General features: G+C 36.2%; 2 protein-coding genes and 1 pseudogene across 2 annotated transcripts in view; 1 reads left to right on the forward strand and 2 right to left on the reverse strand.

Annotated features, from left to right (window-relative positions):
• Window positions 1-817, reverse strand: part of PMS1 (PMS1 homolog 1, mismatch repair system component) — a 109,430-nt gene extending 108,613 nt beyond the window's left edge. Inside the window, 1 exon segment of the mRNA XM_020993536.2 lies at window positions 708-817. The gene's annotated coding sequence lies outside the window, so the exon portion shown is untranslated.
• A 129-nt stretch (window positions 818-946) lies between these two features.
• Window positions 947-13,226, forward strand: ORMDL1 (ORMDL sphingolipid biosynthesis regulator 1). The gene is made up of 4 exons (XM_020993537.2): window positions 947-1,124; window positions 2,644-2,824; window positions 5,839-5,990; window positions 11,666-13,226. The coding sequence occupies exons 2-4, from the start codon at window positions 2,651-2,653 to the stop codon at window positions 11,799-11,801; spliced, it is 462 nt and encodes a 153-aa protein (XP_020849196.1). The 5' UTR covers window positions 947-1,124; window positions 2,644-2,650; the 3' UTR covers window positions 11,802-13,226.
• On the reverse strand, window positions 9,046-11,666 carry LOC144454543 (E3 SUMO-protein ligase KIAA1586 pseudogene; annotated as a pseudogene).
• Window positions 13,227-18,636: the final 5,410 nt, after the last annotated feature.

The following is an 18,636-nucleotide window of genomic DNA, read 5'->3' on the forward strand; positions in this document are numbered from 1 at the left end:
TGTTTTTGTTTCACCCCCAAATTGAAAAAGCTAAAACAGGGAAGTTTAGTTTACTCAAAAAGTAACGCCTTTCTCAATGTACTTATCGATATGTATTAACAATAACACACGATCACCGACTCAGACATGGAAGGTCCCTGGAAGTCATTTAGTCCAAACACGTAAGGACATGAGATAATACTGCACAAAAATTCTGTGTACGTATCTGAATACAAAAAAAAATCCATACACAGAGCTTTGGCACTTGGGCCAAAATACCACACACCCAAAGAACAACATGAGCTATAGCTGTGAACTGGGTTGGATGTGATGGGCTGGATACGCTGTAGCTTCTCAGCCAGCAGAATTCGCGAGGACATGAAGGATAGAAGAATGAAAACCATCATAATGGAAAATTCCTTCAACAGAGTTAAAAAAAAACAAAACAAAATCTACGCTCAATACCTCCTTTATCCAGCTTTTTCAAATTCTGTGCACGCAACGCAACATTCATTCACATTCACACACACACACACACACACACACACACACACACTGCCCCCCCTCGGCTTCAATGGCTCCCGGGGGCCTACCGGAGCAGAGTGAGGCCTCCCTCTAACTACGAGCCCCACCACCTACGCGCTTACTCACTCTCTCACAGGAGGCTATGGGAGACAGGAGGCCAGCATAGACAACAAAATAAAAAATGCCCGTTAGTCACATGATACCTTCTCCTCCTGGGCCACAGGCTACAAACGTGTGGCGGCAAATCTCTACTTCCTCCAGATCTCAACCTCCGCCTCCCCCAGGACCGCCCTCGACCCGGCCGCTGGGATCCTCCCTCAGCCCCGAGAGGCGGAGCCAGCCTGGAAGCCCGGGAGCCCAGAGGCGGATGGGAAGCGGAGGGCAGCTAGCCCCGCCTCTGGCGAGCCCCGGCAGGATTTGATTGGCGGGCCTGCCCGTCAGTCGGGATGTCGCGGCGTTCCGCTCCTAAGGCTTCCGCAGGCGACATTCTCGCTGAGTTAAGAGCAGGGCTCGGGCTCCTGGCAGCCAGGCGGCGTCGGGCCGGGGCCGCAGTGCTTCGGTGGGTCCAGAACGGCGGGTCCCACTCACTGCCTCTTCCCCCGCTTGGTGCCCGTTTTGAGGTACGTTCTTACGGGCGGGGGTGGGAGGAGATGGGCTGGGAAGACACCCAGCCTGGGGCGAGAGAGTTCTAAGACTGGCTCCGGAACCCCGCCGCTCTCCGTGACGGGTTCGAGCCGCGTCCCCCGCGCTGGTCCCTGGACATTGGGGCTATCGCAGGCCGGGAGAGGAAAGGATCCGCCCTGGAGCGGGCTGCCGTGCCCCTCGTGGTCCCTCCCCCCGTACCCCAGCTCCAACTTCTCGCAGGGGTCCATCCTGCGGGGCCGGTTCCTCGAGGCTCCCCGGTCCAAGGTGGACTGAGGCTAGCTCGCAGCCTCGGGGGGCGGTTCGACCCTTGACCTTAGTCTTTTTCCCTGCGTGGCCTTCAGGCTGACCTGACTAAGGAGGGAAATGCCTTTTCTAGCCTTTCTGGAAGGTTTTCTCGTAGTGGTAGGAATGAAAAGTCAGACTTCGCTGTTGCAACTTTTTTCTCTTGCACATTTTACAGGATATTTAGGGAGGGCAAGATTTTCAATAATTAAGTTGCGGGGAATGTCCCTTAGTACTTTTGTAACTGCCTTTTAGCTTCTGCAGTATCAAGATCCATGTTACTTACGGCTTCCATTGGGAGAAACCCCCTTCTGGAGGTTCTTCAGGCAAAGCCTGGACGACCACTTGAATATGTTGTAGAGGTATCCTGGCCAGATGGAGGTTGGACTATATGTCCCCAGGTCCCTTCTCACTTCTGAGATTCTGTGATTCAGTAAGTTGAATGGGATAATGGGAAATGTGTATGTCAACACTGTAGCAAAGGTGTTTTCTTTTTAAAATGACCCTACTCTGCTTTTTTTTTCTTTCCATTCTTGAACTACTAAAAGACTATTCAGGTTATAAGTGAGGTATTTCTATTAACAGTATCATTCAAAGGATGCTTTTTTCTTGTTTTTAAAAACAAGCATTTTGGGAAAAGGTCATTTATTCCTTTGTTTCCCCCCCTCCCCCAGAGAGAAAGAAGGACATGTTTTTTGATCTTACTAAATATTTAGAGGCAGTAAATATTTGTGGGATGCAGGAACTTATGTTTTTCAAATAAATTTGACTTTACCACAAAACTAAGGAACAAAAATTTTCCCTCCCTGTCTTCTGATTTTTTAGTGAAACTTTTCTAAACAGGACTGGTGTTTCAAGACTTAAACGTTTGCCCATTGTTAGTTCCTCTCAGCAACACTTTGAGATAGCTATTTTTAAAACATTTTTCTCCATTTAATACATCAGGAAAATTTTCTATTCTAATTGTCACATAAAAAATCTTTGGGAGGAGGCTTTCAGACCTGAGTTTGCGGACTTTAATTTGACAAAGGTTCTTTACAGAAATTATCAATATGTGCTAGGTATTTTCTGCCATTTTCCCCCTACTTTAAAACAACAAAGAGATTAAAGGCAGTTACTTAATTTCTTTCCTAGTGTTTCAGTAGGGTTATTTTTAAAGCATCTATCCTTTCAGTAACAACAGTTTTGTTTCCTTTCTTTGCTTCCCTGCAGAGCAAAAATGAATGTTGGAGTCGCACACAGTGAGGTAAATCCAAATACCAGGGTAATGAACAGTCGTGGTATGTGGCTGACATATGCATTGGGAGTTGGTTTGCTTCATATTGTCTTACTCAGCATTCCCTTCTTCAGTGTTCCTGTTGCTTGGACCTTAACAAATATTATACATAATCTGGTAAGAACTTTGCCTCCTTATAAAATATTTTGCAAAATTAAAGACATATTAGGGGGTAAAAACAAAAGTGAAGTTCAAGGTAATAAGGAAACTTGAAAAGATTTTTATTTTATAAATTATACTTAGTAAGCTATTCATAGAGAGAATTTGGAATAGTAAAATTTAAGAATACGCTAGAAAATACAGTTCAAAAATAAAATTTTATAAATTCTGTATAACACTTAAGTTTAGCACATATTTTAACCTGTGTTGTATAATCTTTAATAAATGAAAGCCCATCGGCAAATGTTATTTTTCCAGTAATGGTAATGGATTTGTGCTGATCCATTTATACACTGTAACCCAGTCTCTCTTGCAACCAGCAGCCCTTATTTGTATTGGGGCTAACTAAGAGTGGGACACAGTTTGGCACTGCCAGTACATCAGAGTTAGCTGGATTTGCATGGGGATCTAATCTATGATCTTGGCTTCATTAACAAGACACTTCTAATCTGCCTCTGTCTTAGTGATCCCAAGGCAAGCCAATTTATAGATTAAAGTTTACTTCTAAAGATTTTTAAACCAATTATACACATTTGACCAAATAAAATATTTTAAAATGTTTAAACATCCTAGTCTAAGCCAGCGTCCACTCAATTTCTTAAACATAGGGGAACTGGCACTGTTCTTTGCCTTTTTTTTTTAGTTCAGTTTGAATCTTCATACCACACACTGCAAATTTTGAGTAATTATTTTCTTTTTTCTTCAGTGCTAAAGCTTACTATTGGAATCATCAATACAAATGGAATTAGCTTAGCTAGAGATTAAATCTAATCAGTACTTATTGAGCCTCGATACAGTATGCCTCATATTCTGCCTTTTGTCTCTTTGGTACCAAAGGTCTGTTACTAGAGCCATAGAGTGTACATGTCACATTTGTTTTTAAGTAATTATGAGTCAGTGTCTTGAAGTAGAGGACATGGGTAAATAATATAGCTAATATAAATACTCTTAAAAGTTTATATTAATGAAACACTGTCATACTTGTGTATGTAATTTAATCTTCAGGTACAGTTGTCTTTGTATCTGTGTGCTTAGATTGCAATATAAAAGGGTTTTGAAAAGTTAATTGCAGCGAACAGAGGGCTTCCAGAAAAAATACATGTCACTTATTCTAGGACAGGTCCTGCCTTTTTGCCAATTTCTTCAAGACCACACCTACTTACCACTATTTAAAATGAGTTCATTTAGTCTCAGCTGGACATCGGGTCCCTTTGAATTGCTTAATCAGCGTAAACAAAGATTGGAATATGCTTTTTGAAGGTAAAGGCTGTATTTAGGTTAAGTTTTTTAGCATGTTATACTGGCATGTGTTTTTAAAAAATGTTTATAGGGGCAGCTAGGTGGCACAGTGGATAGAGCATCTGCCCTGAAGTCAGGAGGACCTGAGTTTAAATCCAGCCTCACACCAAACACTTGACACTTACTAGCTGTGTGACCCTGGGCAAGTCACTTAACCTCAATTGCCTTAAAAAAAATGTATATAAACAGATGCACTAACTTATCTCAAACTGAATTTCTTTTTAAATTTTCTCTAAAAGAAGAGATAGTTTCTCTGTCATTTGAAGTCCTTTTACCAATGAATTTGTACATATTTGTAAGCAAACTATATGTTAGACTTGGAGCCAGAAAGTTTTATTCAGTGCAGTCATCTCATTTCTAAAATGGGAATAGGCCATAAGATTAAACTACTTACGTCATAGGGTTAGGAGTCAAGGATCAAATGAAATAATGTATGTAAAGCAAGCACTTCCTAACTATAAAGCATTACATTATGTAATTGTGAACTATAATTAGATCAACATATTAGATGTGTAGTATGAGATCCAGATATCATTTTAAACATAGTAAATCAACTTTTTGCAAAAACTAACTTATTATTACTTTCCCCCCAAACAACCTTGATTACTAAAATCTTTGGTAGGGAAAACATGTTATGATGTAATATTGTGAAGAGAAAACTGTGACATTACCTTAGGCTATTTATTTTTGTGTTTTTTTTTGTTTGTTTTAGAAGAGGGAATTCTAACCTAGCCTAAAACAGGTCTCTGTTAAAAGCATTTGAGCCTTTTGGTTTTGTTTTTACAGTGGAGATTTGTACGTGCAACTTTTTTTTTTTAAGAATAAATTTGGCTCAAGACAGGTACAAAGAACTCTTGATGAAAAATGCTATCTACCCCCAGAGGAAGAACTAATGCAGTCTGAATGCAGATCAAGGCATAGTATTTTTCACTTTCTGCATTTTTTTTTCATTTGGGTCTGTCTTTCACAACATGACTAATGAGGTAATATGTATTGCATGATTGAACATGTGTAACCTATAAATTACTTACAGTCTCAGGGAGGGAGGAGGTGAGAGAGAGAGAGAGAGAAAATTTGAAACTCAGAATTTGTTAAAAACGAATGTAAAAATTGTCTTTACATGTAACTAGGGAAAAAATAAAATATTTTTTAAAAAAAGAAAAACTTGGTTCAGCATAAAAGTACCATCAGTTCTTCAAATCTGGTACTTTGGTGGAAAGCCAGTAGCTAAAAATGCATCCTTGCATTTCTGACTACCTGTATACCGAATGTGGAAAGAAGTTAGAAATTCTGTGTATTACACTATAAGCTTTCATATTTTAGTTGTAGATTATTAGCTCCATGGGCCTTACTTTTGTCTGATATCTTTAGCTCCTACCACAGTGCCTGACACATAATAGGTGCATGATAAATTTTTGTTGATTGATAATGGTTCAGCAACAGAAGAAGAAACAAATGTTGTGGGGATTTTTTTTAGTACTGTTTTTGTATCACTGATGGTTTATCATCAGATTGGCCTTGACATTCCAATAATAATGAAAGTTTAAAATTCAGGTTGTTAATATACAGGCATGCATACAGACTCTTTGCATTCTTTCATGCTAATAAGCATGAATAATAATAAGCACAATTGTTAAGTTGCTTTCTGTTGATACACCGCCTTTGTTTTCTAGGGAATGTATGTATTTTTACATGCTGTAAAAGGAACACCTTTTGAAACCCCTGACCAGGGGAAAGCCAGGCTGCTAACTCACTGGGAACAACTGGACTATGGAGTGCAGTTTACTTCTTCACGGAAGTTCTTCACAATTTCTCCAATAATTTTGTGAGTGGAAGTAACTCAGGATTTAGGAAAGCTTGAAGAGGGAAGAATTATTCTAAAATTGTTTTTTGAACTATTGTAGGTATGGGAATATTATGAGAACCTTTATTTCAGCAGGTGGGTGATGATTCTATTCTATAGCAGCAAGTATTGAGAGAGCATTCTAGGAGAACACAGTGCTAAGCACTGGAAGGGATATGAGAAAAGTGTAAGACACATTCTCCTAGAAGAGAGGAGTCAGAACAAATATACATGAAATATACAAATACAAGACAGTGGGAATATCATACATCCTGCCTCCAGTTAATCTTCCTAAAACATTTGTTTGCTTGTATCAACCCCTGATTAGATGTTGGCAGTGCCTTGAGGAACAAATTCATTTTTTATGAGATAGAATCTGTGCTCTTTAGCTTGACATATAAGGTCCTCCACAATTGACTCCTCTTTTACTTTATTGCTCCTCTCCACAAAATCTCTGCTCCAGCCAAATTGGTGCGCTTGGCATTCTTTTACCATGTTTTCTCATGCCATGCATCCTGTGTGAAATTCAACCAGCATCTTTTTTTTGAGCACCACGTTATTCAGGGCACAATGCTAGCCTCTTTTGGGGTATCAGAGATATAAGACATAGTGTCTGCCCTCAGGGAGCCCCCAATGGGGATAGGGAAATAGGACATATAATAATTACTCTAGTTTTTTCGTGTTTACAGAGCACTCTCTCCATTAGAAACCTTTGAGGTATACAGTATATTACATCCATCTTAACAGATGAGGAATCAGCTGAGAAGTTAAATGCTTTACCCATTACCACATAGCTAGTAAAGGTTAGAGGAGGAGTTTGCAATTCAGACCTCCTGATTCCAAATCTGGTATTACTAGAATCTACTTTCACATTCCCTCACATAATACAAAAAAGTGTGCAGGTGTACCTCATTTTATTGTGTTTCACTTTACTGCACTTCGAAGATATTATATTTTTGCAAATTGAAGATTTGTGGCAATCTTGCATTGAACCAAGTCTGTTGGCGCCATTTTTCCAACACATGCACTCACATTGTGTCTCTGTTTCACATTTTGGTTATTCTTGAAATATTTCAAACTTTTTCATTATTATTATATTAGTCATGGTAATCTGTGATCACTGATCTTTGATGTAATTGTTTTGGGGCACTATGAATTGCACTTGTCTAAGATGGCAAACTTAATTGATAAATGTTGAGTGTATTTTGACTGTTCCACAGACAGGCTGATCCCTGTTTCTCTGCCTCTCCTTAGGCTTCCCTGTTCCCCGATACACAGTATTGAAATTAGGCCAGTTAATAATCCTACAACGGCCTCTTAAGTGTTCAAGTGAAAGAAAGAATCAGTGATGTGGCAGACTTCATTGTCTTATTTTAAGAAATTGCCACAGTCACCTCGACTTCAGCAATCCCTGCTTAGTCAGCAGCCATCAACATTGAGGCAAAACTCTCTACCAGCAAAAAGATTACAATTCAATGAAGGCTTAAATGATAGTTAGCATTTTTAGCAATAAAATTAAAATATATACTTTTTTAGACATACTACTACTGCACACTTACTACAGTATAACGTAAACAACTTCTATATGCACAAGGAAACAAAAATATTTATGTGGCTTCCTTTATTGTGATATTCAATTTATTGCAGTTGATGGAACTGAACCCAAAATGTCTCGGAGATATGCCTATACAAGTGTATGAATGGTATGAAGAAAGCTTTAGGGGAACTTGAAGGAGAAAATGAGTTCCTTTCCACATATGTAAAACCTGTGCTTCCTTTAAGCCTTGCCTTTGCTAACCACATAGGTGGTATAGTAAATTGAACTATGGTCTCCTGTATCATATACTTAATAGCTCAGTGACTGGGCAAGTTGCTTAACCTCTCTTTGCCGCAGTTTCTTTATCTGTAAAATGAGGGAGTTGGACTCTGGCTTCTAAGGTCCCTGACAGTGCTAAATCTATGATTCTATGAGCTTAGCATTCAGTGGTTACACCCCACCTATATCATTCAACATTGAGCACTGGCTTCTTCAGTACTTGAGATTTTTGATCTCATCAATTTAGTTCTCCTCTTCTTGAGCCTTTGATACATTGTGGGTTTTATGTTGTATCTTTTTTCCTTAACTTGATTCTAAATCCCTTAAAGCCATACCTTTTACATCCTCTTTGCATTTCTTTTCTACCATATGGACAAAATGCCTAATGCTTAGTAGGCTCTCAGTAAATGTTAATGATAATATTATCAAGTGGTATGGTGTGTGTGTGTGGTCTTTAAGTGTGAAATTAGAAAAAGAAAGATAATTGTGAGCTAGATTAGTTGAGGGCAAGGCTTCATTTAGGTGACAGGACTTGAACTTGGACCCAAAAAAATGGTTAGGATTTGAAGACTAGACAGGAACGCATCACAGTTTGTGGGAACATGTTCATATCATATAGCTCCTTTTCTACCCTAATATATGTCATAGTGTTTTGTACAAAAAGAAAATTGTGACTTTTAGTCTCCTCTGATATTTTCCCTCAAGGAAATAATGACCTTAATGTGGTATGGATGCACACAACAATAAAGCAAGTGTTGTGTAACTGTGTTCTAATAATATACAAAACCCTAATATTTTTAAATTTTTATTTTGTGCTGCAAGTGTTATTTAAAATCTTTTGTGAAGCTGTCTTCAAATATTATTATTATTATTATTATTATTATTATTATATTATTATTGTGCTTTACATTCTGCTGTGTTTCTTCCACATTTTCTAGATGAAGACATTCAAGGGTCAGGGAAATTGAGACTTGCCTAGAGTATTATAGCTATTTGGTGGCAGAGCTTAAAGTTCTTGAGTCCAAGTCCATTACCTTTTCTACCATACCATACTGCTTTCCATGTGAGGCAGTAGGATTTGTCACTTTTTTTTACATTGCCCCAGGATTTTTAAAGTTTTGTAAAGAGGTATCATGAAATTCTTATTTTAACTTTAATTATTTTAAATTTTAAGCTATAAGCTGGCTAACACCTTTCAAAAGTATGAAATGAAATGACATAATAAAATTTAGAGCTCCAAAAAGATTAATAACTACTGATGTATAATATTATATACACAGAAGTATTAATAAGATAAACATAAATAATATCCTGTTTTGTATAGCATGAAATAAGGGCAAGAGGAGAAAGCAAAAACAATGGTCTTCTGGTGTAGGAATGTATTAAGTGAGAAATGCTAACTATCATCTGAACTTTCACTGCAGAATGAGCAGTGGTGTATTGTAAAGGTTTAACAACTAGCTCTCTAGAAAAGTGTGTATATAAGGTATCACAAATTACTATAGATATACCTATGTAAGGTATTACAAATTATACTGATATAAAGGATGGGTAGTATCCAACTTCAAAATAATAAAATATATAATACTCTATTATAAATCTCATATAGTCAATTGATTCCTGAATACTTTCATTGATTCTTGCAAAACTCTTTTATCCATAGCCAGTCTAAGGTTGTAGTTCAATCATGACTTGACTTAAAGATTTGCATTCCAATCCATTCTTTTCCTAATGAATTTATTGTCATTAAATCTGATATGTAGTCTACTATTAAACTTTTTCTCACTCTCATATAAATTTTATTCATTAACCTGAAATGTCTTTCAGCTTTAGCACTTCTGATTTCAACAGTGCTATGTGTATCTTTTTAGCTTTTTATATAGTTACTGGAATTAGAATCAGTTTCATGTTATAAATTTTCATTTAAATGATGTGTTTTTTTTTAATTGCCTATACCCATGGTGAAGTTAGTTCTTCATAAGGCCAGCTAGATGGATCTAATAAATCAGAATGCTTTCATTGTTCCTCTCTGATAAAATATGTAAGTTCATGTGTTGAACTATATTTTCCAGTAACTATTCTGAGGGAAGAGCATTAAAATTATTCTTATTAAATGGAAAGTCTTTAAATTTACCTGACTTAATCAGATATTTAAATAGAGATTAATGCTTTCCAATGCCAGTCTTTAAATTTTCAAAAGCTCTTATGGTATTAATGTTAATTGATCTTGACTGCATTGCAGTTGAAAGTAATGAAAATTCTTTAAGACTATCAATCATTAAAGCAAGGTCTTGCAAGAAATTAATGTTAGGCTCTTTACCAAACCAGAATAAGAGGAAGAAATACGCATACATAACCTTCAAAGGATAGATGCTTTCATTATCCAGCAGTAGCAGCTTGTAAACCACATGCTATTCATTTCCAGTACCAGTACTGGAAATTAATAATTTTAATTTCAAGTTCTTTACCTACAGCTGCTAGTTCGGTCTCATTTAAATGAGATTTATAATAAATAGAATAAATTTTATCCAGAAATATTTTTAAGTGGTTAATTTATTTTATTTCAGATATTGAATCATCAAGTGATAAGTACTGTTGATTTAAACAGTGCCAAATGATAAATTTTAGGAAAATTTCTAACAACTTTATAGCTATTCTAGACTTTCTTAACGATACCAGAACAAAATGCAAATTTAAATTTGCTTTTAAATATTCATTATTGAAAACACAGTTACTTAATGTAGACAGTAATGTATTGAAAACAAACTCTGCTGTGGTCGACAAGAGTTATCTTAAAGCAACAGATAATACTACCTTTCTAGTTGCTAATTGAACTGTGCACTGGAGATAAATCAATATTGTGCTTTTCTTAGAAATTATAGATGCTTCATCAGTCATGATACAGATTTTTGGCATTCTCTTCTATAATATTTTTAAATATCTTCACCTCAGTTTCTTTTGTGATGTGTCTGCTGTTGTTGTTGCGTTGTATCATGTATATAAATAATTGCTTACATTAGTTGTCTACTCTCTTTCATCCAGATATTTCTAAAAATGTTGTGGATAGCAAACTGAGTAATTGCTTAGCTATAGTTGTGTACCTGGATGCTTACTTACTTTCAAGACTAGCGCATAAAGCAGAATTTAAGAATGAGGGCAATGGGTTAAAGAGAAGGATGTTAACAATAAGTTTTGTGTTTACCCCCCTGAACAGATTAGAAATTATCTGCCCACACAAGAAACTACCTTTCCATTTATAATCACAGAACATTTTATATATTTTTTTGTGTCAGAACACTTTTTGCAGCCTTAGGCTTCATTCTAACATATGTATCTAGTAGTAGGTGGTGTTAGCAGAATTTTTTTTTAATTTCATAAAAACTAAGCTTTGTCATTTGAATCCAAATGTTTAGATATAAACAAAACAGTTGGAATTTACAAGTGTTTTCCATTTTTCCTGTTTAACTGGTTATGAACTTGTTTGACTACAATACCAGACCTCAGATGAGAGGACATCCAAAAGGCAATGTTTTTGTTTTCTTTTTAAGACACTGTAAACATTCACTAGCGCAACTTAGGTAAACATAAAATGTTCATTTTTTTTGTAACCACTAAATATATTAAATCCAGAAACTAAATTTCTCATCTAATTTAAATCATCAAAACTTTGCTAAGTATTGTCTTTTGTTTTACTTTTCTCCTCTTTTGTTCTAAGAAAGTAACTGCACTTTACTTGCATGTAACTACTTTTAAAAACTTTATTTCAATGAACTTTCCTGTTTTGCGTATTAAAAAACTTGTAACTATTTTTTTAAACCCTTACCTGTTTTTGTTTCCACAGGTATTTTCTGGCAAGTTTCTACACCAAGTATGATCCTACACACTTCATCTTAAACACAGCTTCTCTCCTGAGTGTGCTGATTCCCAAAATGCCACAACTGCATGGTGTTCGGATCTTTGGTATTAATAAGTACTAAATTGAAAATGTGAAACAACCATTCTGACCAAAACTTTGTGGCTACTGCTTTTTCTATAAGGAGGAATAGGTAGCATGCTATGCCGTTTACATTGTAATGTGCAATGGGAAGTTTTTACATTCAAGGTCTAATACTTATTTGTATGCTATTTGGAAAAGCAGATTTTTATGAGATGCCTCTAAGTGTTTAACAAGTCTGCTAAATTTCTGCAGAAGTTTTCCAGGAGAGCAGGGCAGGCCCCGCTCACAAATGATTGACAGTACAGTAAGAGAAGAAAAGCTCTGCACATCAACACAAGAGTCTTGAGGATAGGAGTAGCTTAGTTTAATGAAAGGGCACTATGTAGGAAGAGTTATCCAATCAGACACAGTCAAGTTGAAGTACATTTATATTTGGAGCAGAATTGCCCTGTAAAAAGGTCAAATGTCCTATACCTAAGACAGCCAGCTCTTTTTTGTTTTACAAATGTACTCCTTGTTTTTGCTGGCTTACTGTCTTATGTCTAGACCTGGTCAGTTCTGGATGTATTAGGGGACAGATGTGTCCTGGTGATGTACTTCAAACCTCATTAATAGGTATCATTGTGGCTTCCTGCAGTTTTCTAGCGAGTCTTCAGATATTAATTTAGGGAAAAGCAAAGTTCTGCTGATGTTTTTTCTGTTTTAAAAGGCTGCTAATCATTTTTGGAAAAAACTAATTTGATTCCAGGCAGTCTGAAGCATAATGTGTAATTCTCTGATTATCTAGTTGAACCATTTAATGGTTAAAATCTCTTATCTGGAGGATAGTTACATACTAGATAGACAGCTATAAATATAAGGAATGAGTCATCTAGTAAAAAAGATAACTTTCTCCAGCCATGGTACAAAGTAAGCTACTAAACACTGGGTCTTTTTTTTTGTAGCTTTGCAGTAAAGGAGTATACTTTCCCTTTATAGTTCCTTTTCTCCATCTCCACTTTATGTATTAACTGTACTTTCAAGATGGGAATCTATTTAAGTGTTCAAAGAAGTGAATGTAAAGTTACCATTTTAAGTCAGTTACTAGACTGTTCTTTGAATTAGAGAACTTGTAGTTCCTGGCCCTGAAACATGTAATTCCTTATTTGAGGTTTTCTCAAAACTTTTTGTTAATTATAATTAGCTATTACAAACATCAGAAAATAAATTATTGAAAAATTAAACATTCCAAAATTCAATGATTTTTGGAAAATAAACCAAAATTAATGATATAAAGTAGTCTCTGACTACTTAATCAGTTTATCCTAATAAAGCCACACTATCTTCAAACTGTCTCTTTTGGGGAGATCATTGTTTTGCATTGTTGTGGAAATCAATTGTGTAATTGACTTTGTATGTTTTTGTTTTTTTCCCACGTTTTGAAACACTAAGAAAAATGTGTGTTTTACTTTAATAAATAGATTTTTTTTTAAAAAAAATGGATGTAAAATTATTTCAATAAATGTAAAAATTGTCAACTTCCTAAAATAACCCTTTCCTAGTTTATTTTAAATCAGTTTTTCATACAATTAAAATACGTTTCTTTTTTACCTTCCTTAGGGAATTTCTTTCAAAAAGTGTATCTTACTTAGAAAAGCTTCTTTCCTGCCTTCATAGCCTTTGTGTACCATAGGGCCAAGATATAGTATCTGGCACTAAAGACAAGCTTTCTTGACTTGCTTTCATATCATAGTTTTAAAATTTAAAATATTACCTTTGTTATAAGCTTCTACAAATTTTTATATTCCAGAACAGCAGATAAAAAAGGATATTATCTCTTTTGGACATGATCTAGAACAGCTGAGGTTTGGGTTTTTTCTTTTTTTTTTTTTTTTAACATTTTTAATATTGCAGCTGCTACCAAACATAGGCTAGGACAGGTGCTGACATATCTATGTTAGCAGGAGCCCTGAGACAACTGTCTGTGTCCTTTACAGATGACACTAGATAAAATTCTCCTTTTCTCCCCTCAACTATTAGCCTGTTCCATCAATTCTCCCCCCCCCCCATTCACATTAATCACTTTTTTTTGCTTATCCCTGTGGTTACTTAGTCACTTTTCCTGTGTATGGTAACTACGTTCATTATCCAGCTCCAGGGCCTGGTCTCAAGAAAATAAATCAGTAGTTGTCATATTATGTCCAGAATAATCCTTCAAAATATCTATCTTTTGCTATAACTTTCTTCCACACCAACCAACTGGACCTTCTTTTTACTTTGTCCCTGCCCAACCATTATAAAGGTACTCCACACTACCAGTCATCTTTAAGTGTCCAAGCCAGTCATGGAATAGCTGGTCTCAAAACCTTAGCCAGTGTAAGCTATGAACTACTACCTCTTTCCCTTTTGTTTCTCTTATTCTTCCATATCCCTATTCTTATTAGAGAACTTGACTTGGGATGGGGTTTGACTGACTCATTAGTTGTGTGACCAATAACACATGGAAGTCATTCACCTTTCTGACCTCTAGTGTCTCCTCATCTGTAAAAATGAGATGATGAACATTTGCATTATTTAGCTTACAGAGTTACTGTAGGCAAAGTGTTTTATGAACTTTTAACAACTTTTTTTGTCCTTTTCTGGGAAATAAGATTCTTGATACTGGTGCCCTTTACGGAAACCAATGACAATTTGTCAGGAAATGGAAGAGTGCAAAAGACACAGGCCTATAATTAAGGGTTCTGCTTGAACCTTGGTTACTAACTAGCTGTTTGACCTCGGATAAAGTTCTTAATTAAATCTCAGTATTGATTACATCATCTATGAAATAGAGGCATTAGACTAGGTCCTTTCTCATTCTTAATGTGGACTTGTATTTGAATGCAGGTTCTGCCACTTATAAGCTGTGTGTCTATGGGCAAGTCATTAAGCTTTTCTGGGCCCTGGTTTCTCATGGGTAAAATGTAAACACTGAAATTCTTTTTTCCTTATAGTTTTTTTGAGGATTAAATGAGGTAATGGGCAGAAGTGTTTAATGACATAAGGTCTGCTAATATAACCATACAGTGCCTGGTAAAAAAAATTCATAGACATCACAGGATTTTAGTCAGTGACTTTAAAGATGTCCTCATTTTACACTTGAGGAGAAGCTAAGGCTCAGAAAGGTGAAGCAGTTTGTTTGAGGTCACACAGTTAAGCAGAAGAGTCTCAACTGGAATCCACAAAGAAATTAAGCTGATTATTATGAAAAGACTTGTTGCTTGAGAAGTGTGCTCTATACATTGGCTAAAGTAGTTTTCCACAAGCATTTCATTTCTGGAAATAGCATTCACAGAATTAATGGTCAAATGAAATAGAAAAAGATTAATAATGGATTGGGTGTCTATTGATGAACTGCAGGCATAGGTGTCTATGTCCTTCATTTGTGCCAATGTAGGGAGTAAGCAGCAAGGATTACACATCACTTTAAATTATCTAAAGTGAAAGTGTACCATATTGGGTATAGTAAAGATTTTTTTCAGCTATACAACTATAGTTAATGAAATATCACATAGTAGGTCTAATTATTTTACTCTCAAAGTTTAGGAATGTGGTCCAAAATCACTTATTATGGGTCTATCATTAACTACTTTTGTCTACAAACCAATTTTGGATGTGGATCTATCTGCTACTTTGTCATTCATAACACTTTATTTTTTTAAATCTTATTTAATATTTCATTTTTTCCCCAATTACACATAAAAACAATTTTAACATTCTTTTTTTTCACATTTTGAGTTCCAAAATCTCTCCCTCCCCTCCCCACCTCCCCTCCCCACCTTACTGAGAAGGCAAACAATTTGACATAGGTTATATATGTTTAGTCATGCAAAATACATTTCCATGCAAGTCAATCTGTGAAAGAAAACACACACAAGACACACACACACACAAAAAGTATTTTTGATCTGCATTCAGGCTCTAACCAGTTCTTTCTCTGGAGATGGACAGCATAAGTCCTTTCATCAAATGTCCGATAGAATTGTCTTGGATTGCTGTATTGCTGAGAATAGCTAAGTTATTCATAGTGGATCATCGTACCATGTTGCTGTTACTGTGTACAATGTTCTGGTTCTGCTCGTTTCACTTTGATCAGTTCATGTAAGTCTTTTCATGTTTTTCTTAGAGCATCCTACTCATTGTTTCCTAAAGCACAAAAGTATTCCATCACAATCATATACAACACCTTTTTCAGCCACTCCTCAATTGATGCACATGTCTTCAATTTCCAATTTTTTGCCACCAAAACAGCTGCTATAAATATTTTTGTACATATAGGTCCTTTTCCTTTTTGTTTTTTAATCTCTCGGGGATACAGACCCAGAAGTGGTATTGCTTGGTCAAAGGGTATGCATGGTTTTATAGCCCTCTGGGCATAGTTCCAAATTGCTTCCCTGGTCACCAAGAGTGTTTTAATTTTCCCACCTCTCCTACATTTGTCATTTTCCTTTTGTGTTGTATTAAGCAATCTGACAGGTGTGAGGCAGTAGCTTGGAGTTTTAATTTGCATTTCTCTCATCAATAGTGATTAAGCATTTTTTTCATGTGACTATAGACAGCTTTGATTACTTTATCTGAAAACTGCTTGTTCACATCCTTTGACCATTTATCAATTGAGGAATGGCTTTATCAGAGAAACTCACTGTAAAAAAAAATTGTTTTTTTTTTTTTGGTGAGGCAATTGGGGTTAATTTACTTGCCCAGGTCACACAGCTAGTGAGTGTCACATGTCTGAGGCTGGACTTGAACTCAGGTTCTCCTGACTCCAGGGCTGGTGCTCTATCCACTGCGCCACCTAGCTGCCCCCTAAAAAAAGCTTTTTACAGTAATGATTACCAACTATGTATTTCCCTCCATCCTATTTTCCCGATTTATTCTGCTCTCTCCTTTTACTCTGTCTATTCTCAAAAGTGTTTTGCTTCTGACTTTTACCTTCCCCAAACAGTTCTCCCTTCTATCGGCTCTCCCACACACACACCCCTTTGCTGTCCCCTTCCCTTTCTACTTTCCTGTATGGTAAGATTGATTTCTATGCTTAAATGAGTGTGTATATTATTCCCTTTTTAAGCTAATCCAATTAAAGTAAGATTTGTGTGCTCCCCTCCCCGCTTCCCCCATTTTCTCCACTGTAAAATTGCTTTCAGGCCTCTTTTACGTCAAATAATTTATCCCATTCTACCTCTCCCTTTCCCCTTCTCCCAGTGTTTTTTTTTCATCTCTTATTTTTTTAGATAATCATACCATCACATTCAATCATACCTCTGCTTTCTGTATATGTATACTCCTAACTGCCCTAATAATGAGAAAGTTTTTAGGAGTTATAAATGTCATTTTCCCACGTAGGAATATAAACAGTTTAACCATATTGAATCCCTTAGGATTTTTCTTTCCTGTTTACGTTTTTATGCTGCTTTTGCATCTTGTATTTGGAAGTCAAATTTTCTATTCAGCACTGGTCTTTTCATCAGGAATGCTTGAAAGTCCTCTATGCATTGAGTATCCATTTTTCCCCCAAAAGATTATATTGTTTTGCTGGGTGATTGTTGGTTATAATTCTAGCTCTTTTGCCCTCTGGAAAATCATATTTCAAGCCTTCTGATCCTTTAATGTAAAAGCTGCTAAATCCTGTGTTATCCTGTCTGTGGATCCATATTATTTGACTTGTTTCTTTTTGACTGCTTATCATTTCTGCCTTACCTGGGAAGTCTGGAATTTGACTATAATATTCCTGGGAGTTTTCATTTTGGGATGTCTTTCAGGAGGTGATCAGTGGATTCTTTACATTTCTATTTTACCCTCGGTTCTAGAATATCAAGTCAGTTTTCCTTGATAATTTCTTGAAAGATTATGTCTAGGCTTTTTTTTTTCTTTTTTTTTTTTTAAATCATGACATTTAAGTAGTTCAAAAATTCTTAAATTGTCTCTCCTGGATCTATTTTCCAGGTCAGTTGTTTTGCCAATGATACAATTCACATTTTCTTCTTATTTTTTTCATTCTTTTGATTTTTTTTGTTTGTTTCTTGATGTCTCATAAAGTCATTAGCTTCCACTTGCTCAAGTCTAACTTTCAAGGCATTATTTTCTTCAGTGAGCTTTTGTACCTCCCTTTCTATTTGGCTAATTCTACTTTCTAAGGAGTTCTTCTCTTTAGTGAATTTTTGTATATCTTTTCCCATTTGGCCAATTCTGCTTTCCAAGGCATTCTTCTCTTCATTGGATTTTTGTGCCTCTTTTACCATTTGGTCTATTCTGTTTTTTAACGCATTATTTTCTTCAGCATTTTTTTGTGCCTCCTTTAACAAGCTATTGACTCTTTTTTCATGATTTTCTTGCATCACTCTCATTTCTCTTCCCAATTTTTCCTCTACCTCTCTTACTTGATTTTTAAACTCCTTTTTGAGTTCTTCCATGGACTGAGAGCAATTCATATTTTTCTTGGAGGCTTTGGATGCAGGAATTTTGACTTTGTTGTCTTCTTCTGAGTGTGTGTTTTGATCTTCCTTGTCACCACAGTAACTTTCCATGGTCAGAATTTTTTTCTGTTGTTTGCTCATTTTCCAGCCTATTCCTTGACTTTTAACTCTATGCTCAAGTGGAGCTCTGCTTCCAGAGTGCAGGGGGCACTACCCTAACCTATAGATTTTTTGTGGAGTTGTTTTCAGAGTAATTCTAGGGACCTATAAGTTTTTGGCTTTTCCAAGGTGGTATGATCTAGGGAGAGGTGTGTTTACTACCCTCCTGTACTTTGCAGTGGTTTGTAAATTCCCTTGAACTGTGACCAGGATCCCTGCACCCCTGTGGTCACGAGCTCTGCTGTGCTAGTGCTCCGCCTCACACTGGGATAAGACCCAGGACTG

This window comes from Phascolarctos cinereus, unplaced genomic scaffold (genome assembly GCF_003287225.1).
Source record: "Phascolarctos cinereus isolate Bilbo 61053 unplaced genomic scaffold, phaCin_HiC Scaffold_726;HRSCAF=1367, whole genome shotgun sequence".
NCBI lineage: Eukaryota > Metazoa > Chordata > Mammalia > Diprotodontia > Phascolarctidae > Phascolarctos > Phascolarctos cinereus.